The following is a 23,049-nucleotide window of genomic DNA, read 5'->3' on the forward strand; positions in this document are numbered from 1 at the left end:
AACTACTCTTTTGTTGATACAAGGATGCTGAACGGTCTAAAATCCGGATAGAACTGAGTCTGGTGGGTCTGAAAGTATTGTCTCGATACTGGGAACAGGTCCTTCTCTAATAGTATTTTGAGGAACTAGAAAGATGCAGTTAACTAACCAGATCTTGAAATGTACACTTTCTATGAAAAGGCAATCGGCTCGTCAAACCATGCGCCAGCTCAGTTTGTAAACTAGTTAGTTGAGTTGGAGTTTAAATTTTCAGCTCGGCTGAACGTTTCGAGCTGAGCAAACTTGTTTAAGAAAGAAGTCGTGCTCGAGCTTGCCATACCTGGCTCGATTATGTTCTTGAACCATCCTAGATGCAATATATAATGCCCAAGAGAAATAACATAAAGTAAGCAACTTATAAAATTTTAATTAGAAAACTTATCACTACAAATTCAATCTTTATAAACTTTCGATCGATAGATTATAAAGTAGTATTTTAAAAAAATCAAAATGGAAAGTTGTAAAAGGCGTACACAATAAAAAAATAGTACAAAAGATAATCGACCACAGTGGGAGTCGAACCCACGACCTTTTGATCCGAAGTCAAACGCGCTAATCCACTGCGCTATGCGGTCTTTTGATGTTAGTCACTGAAAAGTAATAACTTTATATATGTTTACCAAATACTGTTTCAAGAACTAAAATAAGAGTGTGGTGATAGACTGTTAGGGTGCCTGCTCAAATTATAGCGACATATAAAATAAAAGGGGAAACACTATAAATTCATGTGCAAGTAAAGTATATTATATACTACACATAAACACCAAGTCATATTGCTACGCAAATAACCCTAGCATTTTAGTTGTGAAAAGCATAGCAATGATTATCGCAATTGAAAATATTCACCAATCACCATCAATCACAAACTCACGATAATGTCACCAATAATCCTTGTTGACATGAAATATGAATACACAACACAAAAGGAGTAAATAATTATACTACATATAATTATAATTGAAAACCGAAAGTTTACAGTAGTTTTTCAGTTTTAGCTGTTTATATTTTACATTTGTGTACTTTAGCCATAAAATTTGTAATGCTTCAAGTTTAGCTCATATGTTTTATATTTTTGTTGTCTGATTTACATAAAATGTAATTCTCTCATACAACAATTAGCTTCTAAACTTTGGGGAAGTATCGAGTTCAAAGCCGAAAATTAATAAGAAGCAAATTGGTTAAGGGCGCTATAAGTTTTAAATTTTGTGTTATCCAATTATATATATATATATATTAATTGTTGACCTGCGGTTGTCTCTCATTTTGCTACTGTGCTTGACCACCCACTACTTTTTAAGCATGTGTTACAACTACCTTTGCGTGCTCCTGTTGCACATGCTATCACAGCCACTCTTTTGTCTCAATTCAACTACATCATATTTCAGAGTGTTGCCTACTCCATAAGATAACAATTTCCTGGTAATTTCTTCTCTTCTCTATAGTGTTCAATTGACTACAATATCTTACCTGCGTTAGGTTAAGATTTCTTCCCAATTTCTGTTTTCTGCATTAATTAATTCAGTCACTTACGTAAAAGCTTTTACCCGTTTTGCTTACGTGATTACTTATGTTATGATTTGATTCGGAGAACCGGGTTGTCTGTGCATTAGGGGGTTATTTGGCTTGCAGTCTTCACTAACTTCTAAAATTAAATTTGTTGTTATTTTATTATATTGGCTGGCGGTAAACTGGCCTAACTGCATTTTGTTTCCTCGATTTGCTCTGTTTTGGCTTTTGTATGTGCAGGCCTTTTAGCTTGCTATGTTTTCGTTTATTATCTTCAGCAACATCATTTATGTGGTCAGCAACATTCTTTAGTTTGCTCTTAAATTGTGCATTTTACTTTTTTTATAATACATAAAAATAGTCGTTTACCTAATTAGTCATTTAATATTAGTTAATATGTGGTTCATATGGTGGTCGTATGGATGGTTATTTTTTGTTTTTCATTCGTATCTTCTCAGTAATGGAGGAATTTACCCTGTGGATTTCGGTTATTATAAATGGGCTCATGCCAGTTTCAATTTGAAACCACAGACCCACACACTGGGTGTGAGGTGCGACAACCGTAGCTTTCACTTTTAGAGGAGCCAATGATCTGCCTGCACTTACCTCACCACTCGCGCCCAGGAAATGAAACTCATCTAAACCTGTTTTATGTGTACTGTTTGGTTTTCTTGCTTTACAGTTATTGTTTGTTAGGGTTTTGATAAAATTGCACTGTGATTTATTTTTGGACTAACTATAAATTGTTAAAAATTGTTAATACTATAAATGCTATAAATTTGATGAAAATTTGTTTTTATTTATTTCTCTCATGGATATACAGAAGCATTACTAATGTTGCCTGATTTTAATTTTTTGTTATTCTAGATTATAAATTGTTGAGTTGCTTTGTTTTAGGTCTTTTTTTTTTTGTTTATTAGAGAAAACAATGTTACTTTCGGCATTCTTTGATTTTGGTTTAGACTTTTGTTTGTGGATCTTGATTAAAGTTTTATGTAGTTGATTATTAATCTCATAAAACTTTTGTTTGTGGATCTTGATTAAACCTCAAAATTATGGTCATTAAAGTTAACCAGTTCATGGTTCACAGTTTTGAGGTTTAGGATAGGCTAAAATTTGTGTTTTTGTATTTGAGTGTGTAGGCCGACAATTTCAAGAACGGCGACTATGATTTGTGACTAGGATGGTGGGTGAACTCGCAAAACCCAGCCTTTAGACGAACTAATGAATTAAAGTTTGTAGGAATGCTTATATGGGCAATGTGGTGTCCTTTGTGGACTTGCGAAATTCACTCACGGACGATTAATATACCTGACACAAACCTGATGTATGCGTCTTTAATAAAACGTGTCCTCGCCGCAACACGTGACGGGAAAATTTCTAGTTTATATCAAAGGAAATTCTCATAAAACAATTAGTTTTAAAACTTTGGGGAAGCATTGGGTTCAAAGCCGAATATTAAAAAGATACGAATTAGTTTTGGCTCATCTTTGCTCAATAAATATAATAAATAATAAATGTATTGGCTATGATATGTTTTGCTCCGCCGCGAAACGCAATGGATAAATCTAGTTAAAAGTATACTAACTTGAATTTAGTTGCTTTTGCATTATTAATTGTTATTCTTTTTTTTTTAAAGGATTCAATCTATGCCTTTTGAAAGCATAAGCAACTAAATTAATAATGCAAAAGTATACTAAATTTATTTGTTGGGTGAGTAATCGCTTGATATGCCTTTTAAAGGGTGAGTATATATTTAACCAGAATTAATCGTATGATCAAGCGATTAGTCTTGTTGGATAGGAAATGTGACAAGTGCTTTATCACAATAGTTATCATGTTTTGAAATTCAATTGAACGTGTAATTTTGTCTTGGACCCCCATTGTTCTTTTCACAAGAGCAATTCGGTTTATCTTTACACTGTCGTCACCGTTAGTGCAATATCTCTCTCATAAAACTTATCCAACATCATTGTATTAAACATATCGAAAAACATATTATTTTGTTCTAGAGGAAGTTGTGTGTAGTCACGTTCGTATTTAGATTACCGACATCTATATATATATATTTCAATGGCATACATACCTGGTGTGTAATGCAATGAACAAAATAACAGTAGTATCATTCATAACTACACTTCTAGGGTTCTTCCGATCCATGATTGATTATATCTGTTATCGCGTGAAGCTTAAATCGGAGCTCGCAATCATGTTCTACGGCACATCAGTATGGGATCCATGGCAAATTGTAGCTCAAATTGTTTGCATCCAGTGCTTGTATTACCTCACACTTGGAGTCTTCATGACGCCACTTGTAGGAACTAGGGTTTCCAGAATGAGCCTTGCTTACTTCTTTGACTATGCGACCATCACTCTCTCCACCGTTACTGGCTGCTACGTTATCGCTTCCTTTATTCTCAGTTTTCCCAATTTTGTGCTTAATGTTGATGCTAAGCTGTAATATATTCTGAACTTGCTAGAATAAAATTGATACAGTTTGCAACATGTTTTTGCCTTATTAAAACTGTTTATATCTGCACTGATAATCTTTTATTGTTATTGCCACTGTTATTGACATAAGACAAATATAAACTGGTTTTCAGCTGTTATATAATTATATTATAGATATGAAAGTATCGGTGCTAGGTTCCTTGTCATGCACTATGTTTATATTCAAATTTTGTTACTAATTGATACTTACCGAAGGCGCATGCAATCATTTATAATGTTTATAGACTATGGTATGATTTATGTTAACTCAACTATAGATACAGTATGATGTGATTTTGCCATTGATGTAAGGTCTAACTACTCTCAGGTCATGAAGAGATGCTATATGATTTGATTGTTTTGTGTATTTAAACTTTACCAATATTTTCTCAGAAGTATTAAGTATGACAAACTACTAGAAAGAAACTTTACAATTTTCCCAATTTTAACAACCAAGTTACTTATTATCACCAACAGATGACTTGTTCAACCTAAGCATACCCTTTTTGCTGGTTGCTCAAAAGTTGTTTATATGATATCTGTGTGGCATTTTGGTGTATATGTATATGTATTCGTGGCGTCTGATGTCACATTTATTATTTGGTTTTAATTTCTATATAAAAACATTTCTATACTCGTAAACTAGTTTTTTCTTTGTTTGCTTTCTGTACATATGCATTTGCACTTAACCAGTGCTACATCGACAATTTACAAGTAAAATCAGTTGAACCTTTGAAGCTCGTTTCTGTTTCATGTAATTTTTCTTATTTTGCCTTTAAAATCACTACATGAAATCGTAACAAGAAATTTATGGAGTTTGTTTAAGCAACTTTTGGCCTTTATTTATTTTGAATGTTTAACAGAGCTGGTTTCTTGCTTTATTGGATTGAAAGAGCAAAAAAGTGTGTAGATTTTTTAGCCACACTTTACATAATCCATTTAAGCATATGCATCTTATATGAAGGCTGGCCTTCATCAAGGGCTGTCAACGGTATGGGATTGGCAATAATGGCTTTGTTGGGAGAGTATTTATGTATAAAACGTGAATTACGAGAAATTCCCATTTCAAGACTCAGATCAAGTAAGTGAATTTCTTAAATTACAATTTGATGTTATTTTTTATTTACCTTTTTCCTTTCTAGAATGTATGATAAATATATGTTCTTTTTGTGATAGTGTATATGTAAAGGCCACCAAGTATATAAGTTATATCAGTAAAGTCACACATATATTGTAACTACTCTATAGGGCACCCAAGTATACATCCCAAAATGCCCAAAATGCCTTGAAATATTTTGTAAAAACAAACAATACTGTTGATGAAGTGCCAAAAGTATTATACTTAATAGATTAAAATGTTTGTCTATTCAAAAATTTGAAGGGCATTTATGTCATCGAACATGTTTTTTTACTGTGAATATTGCATATATGGTATTGATGTTAGGGATGTTGGATTATCGTGTGCTGGCATTCTTAGTTTCTTTTTATTATTTCATTTCTAAATGAAAAACATTCCGCGTCTGGGAAAAGTATACAAATAATCTTAATTTTTGAAAAGTATACAAATAATCTTAAGTTCACTTACAATGTTTCTAGGAATTGTGTAGTTTATCTTTAACATTAATAAAGGTTACTGTAAGTACTGTGGTCTTTGCAGATAGCTATAAAGTACCCGTGTCAAATGAAGTTAATACTTTTCTTAATGGATTTACATAGGAAGATCTGCATGACTGCCATGGTTTTTAATGCATGAAGGTCATGTATAATGTCGATAACCAATGGCTTTTAATGCACATATTGCGATTTTGGTCTAACCCAGATAACCGACCGACCGACCGAACTAGGGTCGATTAATACGTTTCTGTTAGCGGGCTTGGTATTTTTACTAATTGGCCAACCCAGTTTCTAGCGGTTTGGTACAGTCCACAATCCATGAACAGGCGTATAAATAGTGTATTGTCTTAAATTCTTAATGATTTCACAGATATTGTATTCACAGATGAATACATATATTCACTAGTAAATCAAATGTCTCCTAAAATCACCCCTACGCGTGTTGTTTGGGTTTCGGATAGTTCAGGTTGGGTTTTTTGTGTATTATATTGTATCAGATAACTGATTTGTATTACAATCTGGTCGGGGTTGTTCAGTTATCAGGTTCGTTGGGTCAGGTTATTCGGGCAGTTCGGATTTGGACAGTTTTGTTAATAAATTGATAACAAAGCCTTTTTGATTATCGCTTTAAAAGTTGTTAATAAATTTTCGTTACAAATTTTAAGATTTGCTAACGATTGTTTAAGCAATCTTCAAAGTTGATGGTTTAACATCTTTTTGTTTGTTTGCGTTTTTAATTGCTATAAATTTTTGGCTAAAAATCTGTTTTTTATCCAAAAGTTTTAAAATTTGATAACAAAATATCTTAAAAAGTTGTAACAAAAATTTGTTAACTCTCAAAAAAGATAACAAAAAGTAAGTTTGTTATGAACTTATCAACAAATTCTACCCAACCTAGAATACCTAAATAACCCGACCCGGCGAACCTGATAAACTGAACCCAATTGTGATACAGATCGGTTACTTACTGGATCCACTATCCTGCATTAAAAGCCTGAACTACCTGAATAATAAAATAATAAACCCAATCAGCAACCCTATCTTTGGCTCTTTTCTCTAAGCCTTCCACAACAATGGACTTGATATGTAGTTTGGTAAAATGTTCTAGTCTCTCATATATTGATCCAATCTATTACCATCAATTTATTGCAAGATAAAGTGAATAGCTTGAATATATGCTAAAAGGAAAGTAATGCAGTTAATACAAGGAACTGCAAAGTGAGTAGATTGCAAATTTCATAGGATGTAGAGTACTTATCTTCTATATTTAATTTTTTGTGGACTTACAGGGAAATAGGTATATAATAATATCATCGAAACTTGAGAAATTGAATATTATGTTCTTTGATTAATGATCAAAACAAATGATTATGATATTGAAACAGAATATGAAACCTTTATGATTCCCAGTCTATCCTCATCTGAGCTAATAGTCATAAAACTAAACCAAATACTCATTTAGAATAAGATAATCATAAACTCGAATCTTATTGAACGATAGTTTAGTCGGTAAGGTTTTTCTATAGGAAAGAAAAGCTAAGAATATTGAAATAAATAAGTACGCAATGGAACTTTGTTCTTTTATTAAATTGATAACACGTGACTGGTCGTTACTCATGATCAACGGCATATTGTTTATATAGAAATATTAACTTATATGTTGTAAACACTAAATGCATTTCAAAATCATCCCATATAAATTAAACAAGTATAATCAGCTAAAGGAAGATGCAAAGGTAATTGTTTACTTTAAGAATAAATCCTCATCAAATGGGAGGAAATTTTCAATGGCTATTGTCTTCTACTTTTGGCTATATTCTTTTGTCCCTGCTGTTTTATAATAATTTTTCCTCCGTTTTGTGGGTGCAAAATATCTAGATGGAATTTCTAACTATTTTACTAACGAATTGATTGATTGATTTGGGTTTTGTCTTATCTGAAATACGTCAAACGGGTCAAGTCAAAGTTTCGCTAGAAAGGGAGTAGCATGTTGCTAAATTTATTTATTTACAGCCCGTACCTAAAAATGACTCGTTTCAACCCACCCTGACCATCTTCAGCCTCTAGTAAAATAATATTGTTTTCATATACTACAATTACAAACAAGCATAATTAGTTTTGATGGTATTTGTCATGCAGGTGTTTGACAGATGAAAACAAGCTCATGATTGCATGAAGTAGGCTTTAGTGTAGTCTCGGGATGAATGCATAGGTTTTTGGTTAAAGAGTAGGTGTAAATTTTGGTATATAGAGACAATGTTGATTCATTATTTGAAGCTTGTTTGCAGTTTGATCTTATCTTATGTGCTAAACATGGTTTAAAAGTTTTACAGCGCGCATGAAAGTCAACTTTAGATGATTTTCAACATGTTTGACGTCTTTGACGTAGTTGACTCAGATTCTCTTTTAGCTAACTTTTATAATTTAACTGGACTGAGATCAAACATAACTGAGATTGACCCATTCATAAGTAAATGTTAAGATAATTATTCGTTATAGAAAAAAGAAGCTTATAGCTTGTGACTTTTACATGCCACTTAAGCATTAAGCACAGACTCACTTAAGCATTACATACCAATTATTCGTTACACCCCCTCTTCCTAACCTACAAATTAAAATAAAAGAAACTGATTCGATGATTTTAGACTTCTAATCTCTTTTTGTCATGGCTGTGATTTCCATGATGATGATATGTCTGCCACGGCTTCATTGACCGTCAGGTACACACCTTCCAACCCGAATGAATCCAATATGTTTGATTGGTGTAGCTTTTCCATCACACTCCCTCCTGGATTTGCCAACACTAACTGCATTTGCATTACAAGCCGACACATGTTATGCTTTTATATTGATAGTATTAACAGATATACTTTTATATACGGTTCGGGTTATTAGAAGCTAACCTGAAGCGAACGCTTTTCTAGCATTTTTTTAAGCTCTTTCATCATTGCAAGACCACTAGTGTCAATGCCGGTGACAGCTGCAAATTTAGACCAAAAACAATATATACTTAGATTATGAAGACTAAAAGCTTATGAAATACATAAATGTAAAAAAATTTCAACTTACCAGTCATGTCTATAATTACACATTTCAAAGAATTGCCATTATTGGCTGCTAACCACTCTTCCTCTTCTCTGATCCATCTCAATATCCTGCAACATAAAACTCAACTTTTAACTACTTGAAATGCATTTCCAAATTACATCTTATGCATCAATAGTTGTATATGTCATACCTTTCTTGTAAATAAGTGGAGTTTGCAAAGTAGATAGGTGCCTCAATTCCAAGTATTACAAAAGAAGGGACTCTGTTTGCTTCTCTGTATCTATTCACATTTTGGTAAATCTGAGTTCCTGGGATGTTTCCCAAAACACCCGTGTTTGGTCTTGTGACATGTAACAGAATCTTGAAAACCGAAACCCCAACCTATGACAAACAAAGACAATGTTAAGACAAAATAATCATACAATAATTCTCAAAGAAAACAAAGAAGTTATGTATGAAAGATTACCGCGATTGCAAGACCGATTGGGACTGAAATCATGAGAACACCAAGAAATGAAGATAAACAAGCTAGAAAATCAAGTTTATCAACTTTCCAAAGTTTAATTGCACTCTGGTAATCGATAAGTCCCACCACAGCAGTTATAATAATTGCCGCCAAAATTAGGTTTGGTGTGTAGTGAAAAAGGGGCATCAAGAACAGGAGCGTTACAAGCACCGTTGATGCCATTATGATGTTTGACACCACAGTTTTAGCCCCAGCATTGGCATTCACAGCAGATCGGGAAAACGAGCCTGCATAAAATAAGTTTAGTAACCATAAATTTATATACAAGTTTAAAAAAAAGCATTAAAATTTATATTAGGTTCATTACCTGTAGTGACATAGCAGGAGGAACAAGAACCAGCCATGTTCATAAGACCAATGGCTATCATTTCTTTGTTGCCATCAACTTGGTAATCATTCAAAGCAGCAAATGTTCTTCCTACTGCAATCCCTTCCTGTGAGTTATATATATAGAACACAGTCAGCTTCCAATGCATGTCACTGACTTGCACTGTACGTACAAACTAACAATGCTTGAAACGTACTGTGAGCGATAATATTCCTGTAATTATCCCGGTTTTGATAGCCACGCCTAGATACTGGCCATGAAAATACAGCATGTTTGATGATGGTGGATTCAAGCCTTTTTCCAGGTGACCAATCTGTTAAACAATGATTTTCATAGTATTAAAAACATGAGGGGTTAAACTGCTTAAGCACGAAACTTTAGGAGCTTAAGTTAAACTTACAGTTGCAATGCCATGAAGCTTTGATCTGAAAAGAGTGACTAAAAGGGTGGAGAGGATGACTGATGCCAACGGAGCTGCTGCAGATACCCAGAAAAGCTTCGGCTTTCGCATACCCTGCATTGATCGGTTGTACCTTGCATGTATTAGCTACTAGTACATTAATATTTCCGGTTATTATGGTTTGGCTTGTATGCTTACCACATGTCTTGTAGCCAATAAAAAGGCCAAAAAGCAAAAGCCCATTACAATCGTTTGCCAAGACCACTGCACAAATACAAGATAAGCTTAGAAAACAAAATTTTCATAAATCAAATTAAAATTCTAAATATATTATTGCCAATGGTATGATGCATACCTCGTTTTCGTGCTGAATGGCAGACGATAAAACGGGAATTATTTGCATTTTAGTTGTGAAGTGAACAATCCCGAGTAGCCCTTTAAGTTGTTGTAAGGATACAATAACCGCCGCCCCGGCCATGAATCCAACAAGGGTTGCCTTTGATAAGAAATCTATCACAAACCCTAATCTGTAAAGCAAGTAAAGTGCAAGTTTTATAGCATTTGCAGTTAAAAATTTGTATCAACTGTTTATTATTTCTATTCGTGTTGAATCTGACTACAAAAGCACCAGTAACGGAACTAAAACTATTCAGCCGGGTCAAAAGATATTTTTACATTCGTTTCAACTACTCTACAGCATTAATTCCAAGGTCATATTACAAGAAAATGAATTTTTAATTCCGGCTATATGAATGGAATGTTTACTGTTTGAATTATTTCCCACTACTAATGAATTTTTAATTTGTGTAGAAATAGTGAAGTCAATAACGCACAAGAAGAAAATATATTTGTATAAGCAACACTTTATTTGTAAACATGTGCCACCTTTATTAGTTCTCAAAGGATATTCCCTTATTAAAGTTTTGTACCATTACATAAAGCTCATATCATGTTCTCATCACTAAGGAATCCAATCTTTACCAAAATTTTGTTGAAAAAGTGTGTTTTTGGAACACCTATTTAGGAGGTGTACCTTTTTATCTATGTATTGTGTTTTCAAATAATGAAAAAAAAATTTAAGGGTGGTTAAGTTTTTATACAACACACAAAGATCCTAATAAGGTAATAATCATTTGATCAACGGTGTAAGATGATCTTTAAGTCGTGTTTTACAAGTAACCAATGAACATGCAAAACGTACCTAAGAAGTCCTAATGATGCTTGAAAGACACCTGCAACGAATGTTGCTGTAAAAGCCAACTTCAAGTAGAGAACCGGATCTTGATTGTATGGAACTGCTTCGGTTAGCATTGTTCCCATAACCAACGAGGCTATTGACACAGGCCCGACTGCTAGATGTTTTGAACTCCCAAGCACAGAGTAGATCAATGGTGGCACAAAGCTCGAGTCTAGTCATTTTATAAAAGTTCAATTAGTTTTTATAAATCACATCCATAATTATTAAGTAGATAATATATAAGTTTGAAACTCACATAGCCCGATTATGGGAGGCAAGTTTGCTAGTTTTGCATAGCTAATTCCCTGCAAAAATAAATTTAACATATTAAGAATTTAAGATTAAATCATTTAGAAAATACGAAAAACGTTTTGGTTTCTTATGAGACTTTTATCGTGAATAACCTTACTATGAATTCATGTCATGTGAAATTATTCCAAACTCGATCAATAATTTTGTTAACGAGACAAATCCACATCACCGAAAGATTAAATAATTTCATATTTCATTCTAAATTTAAATTACATATACATTTATGTAGCTTTAAAATTATCATGATGTTGGTAAGAGACCGGTAACTAGTTAAATGACTTGCTACGTTATGAAAACACCACATATTTTAACGACGGAAGTGAAAGGATCTGGGAGTAAGCCAGTAAAAATCGTAATCCACAAATTTTAAGTAAATAAATAAAGAGAAAAGAAATGAAAATCAAAATCATTTCTTATTTTCTCTCTCTTTCAAATTCGAGAAATTTAGAGAGAAAATTCTCAAACACATAAAATTTTATTTCATTTCATTGGAACTCGAGAACACGGATTTCTATATCTTTCGTTTTTATTTCATTTCTTTTCTCTCCTTAATTAATTCTGGTGCAATTATGAAAATCCGTTACCCGTGTTATTGCTTTAAATCTTTAATTATAATCGTAACTATAACTAACTAACTACTTGTAAATGCGTATACCTGAGGGATCGCTAAACTAGCAATAGTAAGTCCCGAAACGACGTCGGACCGCAGAAGTGTAAAACTATAATTAGGCGCCCACTCGAAAATCGGAAAGAAGAACTGAAGCGCGAGTATCACTTTCCGTACACTCGACTGGTTCTTAAACCCATGGAGCGGATCGTCGGGGAAGAATACCTCCGACAACCGGTGCCGGAGTTTCTGCAACGTACTCTTCTGCGGCGGCAAGCAAACGCTATGCACCGTCAATGACGTCATTGTTTCGCCGGAAACGGTTATGGTAACCGGAGCAGTTTCCTTGTGACACGTGTGTACTTGGCCTGCATGACCAGAACCCGAGTAGTGATCCACCCGGTTCGAATTTATGCCCATGAGATTCGTGTGTGTGAGAAGGTGGTGAATTAAGAGAGAGTGAGTTCGGTTGGTGGTAATTAGAGAATGTGAGGGTTTGGGTTTATATAGGGGTGTGTGATGAGGGTAGAATTGGAATTTGGTGGGCGGGTTAGGGGTATTTTTGGAAGCGGAAGTTATATTTGGTTTGATGATTGATACTGTAGACAGAGAATGGAAGAAAACACCTGTCTAAGTTTTATCCCTCCAAATTGTATTGAAAAGTTGTTATAAGATATAATATTTTTTTAGTCATGATAAGGGGTTATTGAACATGTACTCATGTAGATAGATGTGAATGAGAGATATTTTTGCTAGTGTTGTAATGAGTTTATTTTATACATGTTGCATTTGAGAGATGGGTGACAGGACTGAGGTGAGGTGGCACATATGAAAAAGCATGATACACCGTGCTATCGTGTTTATCCTTTAGAATTTTGAGCATCGGGTAATCAATCACCAAGTCGCCATCCAATTCTATCACTCGAGCTATTTTTGACTGACGTGGTTGTTGTTTAAGTTGAGATTATGAAGTTATGCATGATCGTTTTGTGGTGCCTACTTAATTTTCTAAAAAATCTCGTATACACCAATGAACAACGGATGTAATTTTTTATTTTAATTTTGAATTTAACATTAATATAATAGAGAAAAAGCTTCGCATCTTAATTTTTTAAATTCCATTAATTAGTAAAAAGTATGTGAAAGAATCATTAACCTGAATTTTATATATTAAAATATCTAAACTTGTATGAAAATTCAATTGGTAAAAAAGTATATCAATTGGTTGAAATCCATCAACTGGTAAAAAGTATATGAAAAAATCATTAACCTAGATTTTATATATTAAAATCGTTCTCCAAAGTTGTATAAAATACGTGTAGCTATTAAGTTTTTTTTTTTTTTCAATTATAATGACGTACTAACTTTAAAATTGCAATACTTCATAAATCACATTCAACATTTTTATAAAGAAGGTGGCCGTCTTATTTGAGCTAATTCAAGAGTTAACGTACAAGTCTTTAACAACAACGAGAAAATTCAAGTTTATGCACTTTAAACAAGTTTAAGAATCTAGTAATTTCTTTCATACATTTTTTACTAAATTAAAAGAGTTTAAGATATCAAAATAAGATTAATGGCTTTCTCATAAAAAGAATATAAGTATAGTGATTTACTGATAATAATCTTTATATTTACTGAAAATTGATGATTAAAGTGTTTGTTGATACTTGTAGTGCGTTAATTCTTTTAAAAGAGACATTATATGATTATATATATTATGATTATATTAGTTTTGTTTACCTTTTATAATATCAATCAATAAACTTTATAATATGGAAAAAATGGTAACCGTCGAGGCTCGAGTGTACTTGTCAGCCAAGAATACTAAAAGAAGTTAAAAAAAAAGAATACTTAAAAAGAAAAATAATATGGGAAAAATGGTAACCGTCGAGTGTTTGTCAGCCAAGAATGTGCACAGAATGTTCCCCAGTAGCATTAAGTCAACCAAGCTACTTGCACCAGCCAAATATTTCACTCACTTTAAATATAACAAATTCAGATAAAAGAAAACTATTTTAAAAACTTCCGAATTTTGATTTATTATTAGAAAATAATGTTAACAAGATTAAAGATTAAGAAGTGGCTTCTCATTATATAACTAATGTTTTACCCGGCCGTTGTGCCGACGTCGCCAGGACAGGTTGATAAAACCCGGACGATGGTAAACCCAAGCGTCTTTGGTCCTAAGCGTTGAGGCGGTAAGTCGACGCGAATTCGGTCTGTTTTGATTACGCGCGTTATTATACAAAAACTAAAACCAAATATAAATAAAAAATTCTAAAAATTTAGGTGGACCAATGAGTTGGAGTCAGTTGGTAAAACTCGAGCGTTGAGTCTACGCAAATTCGATCAGTTTCCGCCACGTTCGTTATGGTACTAGAACAAAAAAAATCGGAATTCGGTCGGTTTTGGTTACAATTATTACAGTACTTGAGCTAAAACAAAACGGGTGAATCTGCACGGATTTGATCGGTTTCCGTCACATTCGTTACAGTACCTGAATAAAATCAAAACAAAAAAAGTGTCTTCAGCCAAGTGGCCCAATGAGGTACTATGACAACAAAACTCTTATTTATATTAACATATTTAAATAAAAAACACAAATAAAATATTTAAAAAAATAAAAAAGAACCAAAAAAATTTATTTGAAGTAGACTTCATCCACATAACAAAAATGAAATGGAATGTTGCTCTATATGTGTCTTGAACTTGAGTTGTTTAATCATTATCATTATCATTACCAAACATTAACACACTTAACATCAACCAACACACCAAGATACTACAATTGATTAACCATCAAAATAATTTACATAAAAACACAACTAATAAAATATTAAAAAAAAAAAAACTTTTGTGCCATCAAACTTCTAAATTATACTAGATATATAATAAACATTCAGCCCTCTGGTAGCATGATTCAAGTTAAATAATACTAATAACTAATGTTCACACTCATGCGTTGCTTCGGGGTGTAAGGCTATTTATTACACGCCAGCTTCACTTGAAAATATAATGTTATCACCACCACCATTGTTCATCATCCTTTCTCCCATGGCCAATAACTTTCATGAACCATTAAAAAAACCTTCACATTACAGTGAGGTCATAAACCGAGCCAAGTAGCACCAATGCCACACTACCCTAATCGACCACAAACACCCGAAAAACTCGTATAAAAAACAAAAAAAGTAAACCAAACGAAAAATAGATGTAAAAACGTTTAACTACGTACGCAAAACGTAAAACATAAGATATAATAACTAAGTTGATTAAGGACCTGCATGTTGCGACATAGTTGAACCACACACGCGCGTTGCTACTTGTTAACTCCCAAAATTTGTTAAAGATGAAAGTATAGGGAATCAAAGTTGAAAGTGAAAAAACATTAAGGTTAAATTATAGAATATGTGAAAGTTTGAGGGTTAAAGTAAAAAAGAATAAATAAAAAGAAGAAAAAATTACAATACTTGTCCTTTTGAATTAACAAAATTATAAAATAGGTCCTTTTTGAAAACGAGTTTCCTCTTTATCCTTTATTTTTCATAATTCGCTTGGTTTTAGTTTCTTTAGACTAATGGCCGTCCACCTTCTCTTAGGGCTGTGGTTCAGAACCGCGAGAACCAAACTGGAACAGTTAAATGCTAAATATAAGAACCGGAACCGAACCGTATTTTAACGGTTCCGGTTCGGTTCGGAACCGAGTTAAACGGTTCTTGTGTAAACGGTTCTTGCCAGAATCGGTTTTCAATTAAAATTCTAAATATGAAATATTAGAAGGTGCAAGAAATAAGCGACAGCCCATAAAATAAGACATTATCATATCAGCATATTATATTTTAATGAAGGGGATTGAAAATAGATTAGAATAACTCAAAATATTTCAAAAACAATTATTTTGTAAAACATATTTAGGGCCGTGGAAAATGATTATTGTTTATGATATTGTAAGGGATTTAATGTAACCGGGAAAGTGAAAACGTGGATGGTCGCTCGTACATGAAAGTATGAAAGCCAACTAAATAAATAGGATTTTAAATATAATCTTTAAAGTTTAAACCTAACCCGGTTCTAGCGGTTAATAAAAACCCCTCTCAAAAAATTCATAAAAATTAATAAAAAACCATAACTCAAAATATAAATCAAAAACGAAAAATGTAAAAAACTAAAACGTTTGGCGCCTTTACCCTCGTTCTTAAAAAAACAAAAAAAAAACAAAAGAAAAAAACGATCCGACCCGTTTTGACCCGTTCTGACCCAAACCTTCTGACCCTAACCCATTCCGACCCGAACCAAAACAACCCTTTTTTAGTTGACCCATTCTGACCCTAACCTGTTTCGACCCTAACCCGTTCCAACCCATGACCCGTTTCGACCCAACCCAACCCATTTGCCACCCCTAGTTCTTTTCAAATAAACTTTAATTGCCAACCGCGGGCTTTTAGCTACTGGCATTTCATCGAACACCTGTCAGGCAAGAAATAACGGAGAGTTCAAAAGATCTACATAATCAACCATTCAGCAACACCAACCATGGATTCAGCTACCACTATTAATGCTTTAATTGGGACTTTTATCGAACACTTGGTGAGCAGTGTATAGATAGAAACAATGATTTTCTATCCACACTTGCAAACCCGTTCACAAATAAGAAATATGGTTTTAAATGTGGAAAAAAAACCCGGAGAGGAACGTACCTTGGGTTCTCAAAGTCGAGCCACAGATGTGACACAACATCAGCGTCTTGCCCTCCTCCACCGCCTAGGGTTCCAAAATGAAAGTCGACAACAATCATAATCGGAGCACCTACGGCGGACATCACCTTCTTGCTACTGCCACAACCATAAACAACCAAAAGCCACTGGTCTCCGTCAATACCGTCGCCTAGGGTTCCACGACAACAATCATAGCATCGCCGCCGCTTGGGGTTTACAAAATGGAACCCGGCAACAGACGAATCAGAGAAGTAAACGGAGCCGAAACTAAATTACCGGTAATTGAAGGCAATGGTGGCCAGGAGTAAGTAGAGGGAGAGGGTATCGATGATATCAGTATCATAGATCAAGATAGAGAAAGGGACATGGCTACCAGGCATGTGAAGATGCAGAGATGAGGGGCCCGTATGAATCCACAAAACACGTGTAGCAGTCTAATGACAAAAGAAAATACACAACATATAATGTAGAAAATACAACAAAAAATAAAGCAGCAAATTAAACAAACAGTGATTATGCTATAACTGGAACCGTCGGTTTTAACCAGAAACCGTTTTCAGCCAAATTTAAGAACCGGAACTGGACCCAATATACAATAATACGGTTCGGATCTAGCGGGTTCCGATTCCCCGGTTCTAGTGGTTCGGAACCATGAATCGCTCACCCCTATTTTCTCAATTAAGTGGAAGCATGTGCCATGCACATAGGGGGCATAAATGTAATTTCCAGCCTCTTTATTAATTATTAATTAAATAATTAAAAACTATATCATTTTTAAAACCCATTATCCTACTCGTACCCAACCCACCCCACCCCAGATATACACCACCAAGTATTCTAATTCCACCACCCCAACGAATCTCGCCACCCTCTATTGCCCCTGCTGGTGGCTGCACTCACCCCGGTAAGTTATAGCCCGATCAAAGCTCCAAGAAAAGTCCCCAGATCGTAAGGTTAATATTGTCAACAATTCGTTAATTTATCGACAGATGTTTTTGATTATTCTGTGATAAATTACAAATCATTGGTTATCAGGCTTGATTTGGTATGAGTTAATTCGTATCTGGAATGATTATGGAGGTGGTGGTTGTTTTGTGTTTTCCGGCACCGACGATGAGTCCCATTCACAAAAGGAACTCTTTCGCCCCTTTTTTGATTGTATGACGGTGATGGTAGTTGCATGATGGCGTGGGGTGGCTGTAGTGGTGGTGGCGGTGGTTTTGGTGGTGTGGAATATTTGGGGACGAAGAATTTTTTAATTGGTAAAGGTTGTCTTATAAAATAAAATAAAAAGGAATAAAAAATATGTTGATAAAAGAAAATTTTAATTGATAAAGATTTGGATAACTATAAAAATATCCCTTGATAGATAAAAGATTAAAATGCGTGTGCAGTGCACATGAGGTAACTTAACTGAAAAATTAACATCTGTTAGTGTAAATAACTAAAATAGAGCAAATTATGGAAATAACGAATAAATAGTGAAACTCATTTTCAAAAAGAATCAATTCTATAATTTTACTAATTCAAAAGGACAAAATTGTAATTTTCTCTAAAAAGGAAAAAAAAAAGAAACCTACATGAATACACACAACCATTTAAGCCAGAGTTACAAGTAACTATAAACAAGTTATGTCCGTTGCAGGTCATAAAAGTACATATTTTAATTGATATCTACATGATGGCTAGACCAACTGAACCGACCTCACACTTTTTCAACTTTTGTATGTTAAGTATACTATTAAAAACTATTTGACAAAAATGTTTTCGGACATTAACTTCTATTAATACTTGGTGAAGAATTAAAGTAAAGTTGAAATTGAAATATATTAGAGTACGTGATTAATTAATCTTGTTTTCTCTCAAATTAATTGTTAAAAGTTGAAACACCAGTTAGGAGCACTTTTGTCTCTCTTTTTTTAATTGTAAGTACAATTGTATTTATATCGGTTTTTAAATATAATTCAATATAAACATGATTCATCCAATAAGTTGTTAGTTAATCTCGTTTTCTCTCAAATTAATTGTTAAAAGTTGAAACACCGCTTGGAGCATTTTTGTCTATTTTTTTTTAATTGTAAGTACAATTGCATTTATACCGGTTCTTAAATATAAGCCAATATAAATATGATTGATTCATCCAATAAGTTGTTGTTTAATCTTGTTTTCTCTCAAATTAATTGTTAAAAGTTGAAACACCACTTGGAGCATTTTTGTCTCTTTTTTTTTAATTGCAAGTACAATTGCAATTGTACCGGTTTTTAAGTATAAGCCAATATAAACATGATTAATCCAATAAGTAAAACTGAAGTTCGTTCTTTTGTTGATCCAGCTCAATAATCTGACTTTCAAACCAAACCATTTTGTGTAATAAAAACAAATCTATAAGGCCAAAAGGGGCGCCCTCTGTATCATGATTTCGGGTACCATGGCGAGCAACGTCGCCGTGGTTTTATCCACCAAATCGGCAAGCCTTTTTGTTTGTACAGTACCCGATGAATTGTGGTCAATATGACCATTGGAATGGTCAACATGACCGTTTTTTGGTTAGAAAAAAGTTTTACCCCCTTTAAATACATAGATGATATGTTGCAAAACGCATCTGGTTTTAATACTTAATTTATGAATAAATCATGCTTAATGCCGTTGTTTATATATAAAAATGACATGTATTTATGGTTTCTTGTGTTTATAGGTACCCGTGCATGGAAAGAGCGAAAACGAGGCTAAATCATGAAGAAACGAGCACACGGGAGAATACACGGGAGTGAAAGAATAAAACTAGAAAATACAAATAGATTGGAAGTGGAGTATTAGAAGAGAATATGATAGAGGGTTGAAATACGAAGACGTAGGAAAAGACAGGGTAGAAAACGGAACTAAAACGAAGATTCTACGAGCGAAATAAAGAAAATTATAAAATAATGTCAGATTTATCCTCCGAGCGGCGCGGAGGATGGAGCTTCATGCTACGCGCGGCTCGAGGCGCTCGGAAAGGGAAATCGACTATTTTCTTCTATTGGACCCCTCAGAGAACAAAATGAAGTCCTATGCGCGCTCGGGGGACGTATGTCGGCAACTTTAGGGTATTTTCATTTATTTAAGCATCACTACACAACCCTAATCGGGGAATTCAACCTTTAGCCGTACCTCAGGGACCATTGGGACGATTTTGGAGTAGGAGAGTGTTCGGGATCAAGACATTGGGACGATTTTACCGTTTACCTGAAAACTTCAATTTGATCGGGGCGATTGAAGTAAAAATTTTTTTCGGGAGATTAAATTATTTTTCAAGTCTACTACTTCGTAAGAAGTTCCTTTACTATGATTAACAGAAAATTGATCCAACCTTGGAAAGTGATAGATATACTGATTCTGTGTGCTTAACTAGTGAAGTTATTAGGCCTAAAAGACTTTAGAACAGTCATTGTATGTCATGGTAGCTTTTTATGGTGCGTAAAAGTAGAAGTGATACTAACTAAATCTACTCGATTTTACGTGGAAACTCCTTAAGAGTTGTGTATGTCTCCGCATATATCTTTCCGAATGATAGGCAGAAAAGCGATTACCCAGTCATACACGAGCCCGTAAGTGTTCTGATTCCCGTGAAGATAGCGTGTCAAGAAACTGCAGTGATCCAGATTCGGGACTTGCAGTTATTTACTACTCTGAAGTTGTGTAAATACATAAAAAAAATGTGTGAGTTATTGAGACATTCTAGAGTTCATAATGTTAAGTCTTCTCAATCAAGATACAAGATAGAGAACGGGAAGAAGAGTCTGAAGATCAAAGAGTAATTACTATTTAATCAGACACTACGGGTCGAGGTAAACTCGGGGTGACTTGGGGAAACCCAAATACGCCTTGAGAATAGACAGGAGGCATCATAATCTCTGAGTTGTTGCCCATTTAAGTTTTGAGCTTAATTGAATCTAACCCGTATCACAGAAACAATGAAAACCATTCTAAGTTATTTACCTGCTTACAACCTGTTTCTTTATGTCATAATACAGCTGAACACGGATCTGTGTGACAGTCACTTAATTAGTATGATTCCTGCTCGGATCTTTTCTAAAACATGATAGTCCCTATCGAGACTGAAATTTGATCCCGTGTACTTTATAGTTAAAATATTTTTATACTTATGTAGTTGTTTGATTTTATACCTGGTTACTTGGTCTTGAGAGTATCATTTAACTCTTTAAAGGATGTTTTTAAAACTTAATTGCAAATTGTTCAAATTATAGAGGTTTGTTTTGTAAAGTTTAATATATAGGCGAACTTATCGATAACTTCGCCTGCAATAGGCGAAGTTATCCATAACTTCGCCGGTACAACTCTGACCCTATATAAAGGAAATTAAAGGTCAAACTGTTCATTATTTCAAAAGCAAGCGAACTTATCTTTCGTTAACCCAGCGAACTTATTTCCTAAACCCTAAGCGAACTTATCGTATCGATCTCATCTGTGTTAATCTTTTTCGATTTCAACTCCGATTAAAGGTGTGTAGGGTTAGTGTGTCGAATATTCACCGTAATTGGTGTTATTCAGAGGTCGTATCGACTCGTTTCGTGACCTCGAAATTTCGAAACCTTAACATCCGTTTTTAAACTTATTTTTACGTGGTCATACTCAACTTAATCGTCTAGATCGTCTTAAAAACGTGTTTTACGAGATCCGCGATCTCCAAATTGACCAAATCAATCCGTTTGAAAACCTAACCTGTTGCCGATTCATATTCGGCGAAGTTACAGTTTAAGCGAAGTTATCCGTAACTTCGCCTGAGGTTTAACTTCGCCTTATAATTAATTATATAACTGTACTTGAGGCGATGTTGTGGTTAGGCGAAGTTATCATTAACTTCGCCTGGACCTTTTTACTTAACTGTTATCCGGCGAAGTTCAAGTTGAGGCGAAGTTGTTCCCAACTTCGCCCCACCTCTAACTTCGCCTATACAGAATAAATCACAACTTCGCTCATGGTAACAGGCGAACTTGTGATTTGCCTTGACGTTTATCTAACTTAGTCTGTTTGTTGCAGATATGGCTGCTGTAGCTGGCGCAGGCGGTGATGATGGTGGTGACAACCAACGACAGTTCTTCCCGGGTCATAACATGTACATAACATTAGACCCGGAGGCGAGCGGAGTTGATGATTTTCGCGAAATCATCACGTTTCTTCTACGCTCGCATATATTCCACGCGATTACCACAACGCTGCCGATATCCTTGCCTAACATTGAGGATTTTTGGCAGACCGTGGAGTATGACTGTCGCGTCGAGCCCCCGGTGATACGCGCAACGGTCAACAATCAGATTGTTCAGTTCTCATCTGAACAAATCCGGGCGGCTTTACGGTTTGGAGATGAGACGAGGGATGACCCGACAGACTTTGTAGCTCCTTTCCGAGATGGAGCGTTTTTGAGAATGGGATACTCTGGTCCCTTGGGGGATACTCAGAGAAGGAAGGGGTTCTTACTGGACCAGTGGCGCTTTCTCATGCATGTCATGATCGTGTGCATGTCAGGGAGAAAGGCTGGTACTGATGGGATGGGCGCGACCATGCAGTCGGCGATGACTGCTCTGACCTACAATAAGCGTTACAGCTTTAGTCAGATGGTCTTCTACGAGATAGATCGACAAAGAAGGGCGGTGGCACGTGAGAGATTTCTTATGTATCCAAGATTCATTCAGATGATCTTGAATCACGTTGCTCCAACGTTACCTCAGTGCCGCCCAATCAGATATGTAGAAAGTGTGAGTAAAAGAATCTTCGCCCAGTGCAGATCTTCCAGTGCGAGGAGTAAACTTGAGCTCCGTCCTCGACATACTCCTTTATTCGGGTACTTGATCAACCCAGAGTATGTGCCAGCTCGTGGGGACGAGTTTCGGGATCCTCAACCGCAACAGGCTGGAGCTCCTCAAGCTATACCTGCTGCTCCTGTTATGTCACCGGAGGAGAATGTAGACCTTGATGCTGCATTTGGTGGTCAAGGCTTCTTTGATATGGATCGGGTTGATCCTGAAGAAAATGTGCAAGTATCATTTGAAAGGTTTTCGAGTATGAATGTGACTAGGGCAGCTACAATGGTGGCTGACTCTGATTCTGAAGATGAGTTGGCTGAAGCGAGACGAATTTTGGTAACTCAAGAACGAACTCATGGGAAAAGGAAGAGAACTGATGATGACAGCGAGTCAGATTATGAGGAAGAAGTGCATCAGTTG

At 34.9% G+C, this 23,049-nt stretch overlaps 1 protein-coding gene, 1 non-coding gene and 1 pseudogene across 3 annotated transcripts; 1 reads left to right on the forward strand and 2 right to left on the reverse strand.

The window, feature by feature from the left end:
• Positions 1-540: 540 nt before the first annotated feature.
• On the reverse strand, positions 541-614 carry TRNAR-UCG (transfer RNA arginine (anticodon UCG)). The gene has a single exon. It is a non-coding gene; the product is annotated as a tRNA-Arg (tRNA).
• Positions 615-3,740: 3,126 nt separating this feature from the next.
• Positions 3,741-7,883, forward strand: LOC143544557 (uncharacterized; annotated as a pseudogene). The gene is made up of 3 exons (XR_013137272.1): positions 3,741-4,002; positions 4,899-5,116; positions 7,789-7,883. The product of XR_013137272.1 is annotated as an uncharacterized LOC143544557 (transcript).
• Positions 7,884-8,239: 356 nt separating this feature from the next.
• Positions 8,240-12,629, reverse strand: LOC143544607 (putative sulfate transporter 3.4). The gene is made up of 13 exons (XM_077036672.1): positions 12,156-12,629; positions 11,445-11,493; positions 11,153-11,360; positions 10,307-10,478; positions 10,150-10,215; positions 9,952-10,065; positions 9,748-9,864; positions 9,531-9,657; positions 9,164-9,450; positions 8,888-9,078; positions 8,719-8,804; positions 8,553-8,629; positions 8,240-8,456 (listed from the first exon to the last, which is right to left on the reverse strand). Exons 1-13 carry the CDS (start codon positions 12,525-12,527, stop codon positions 8,313-8,315), a joined length of 2,010 nt encoding a protein of 669 aa, XP_076892787.1. The 5' UTR covers positions 12,528-12,629; the 3' UTR covers positions 8,240-8,312.
• Positions 12,630-23,049: the final 10,420 nt, after the last annotated feature.

This window comes from Bidens hawaiensis, unplaced genomic scaffold (genome assembly GCF_021521415.1).
Source record: "Bidens hawaiensis isolate Kalapana, Puna unplaced genomic scaffold, B.hawaiensis_p1.1 tig00013629_1, whole genome shotgun sequence".
Taxonomy (NCBI): domain Eukaryota; kingdom Viridiplantae; phylum Streptophyta; class Magnoliopsida; order Asterales; family Asteraceae; genus Bidens; species Bidens hawaiensis.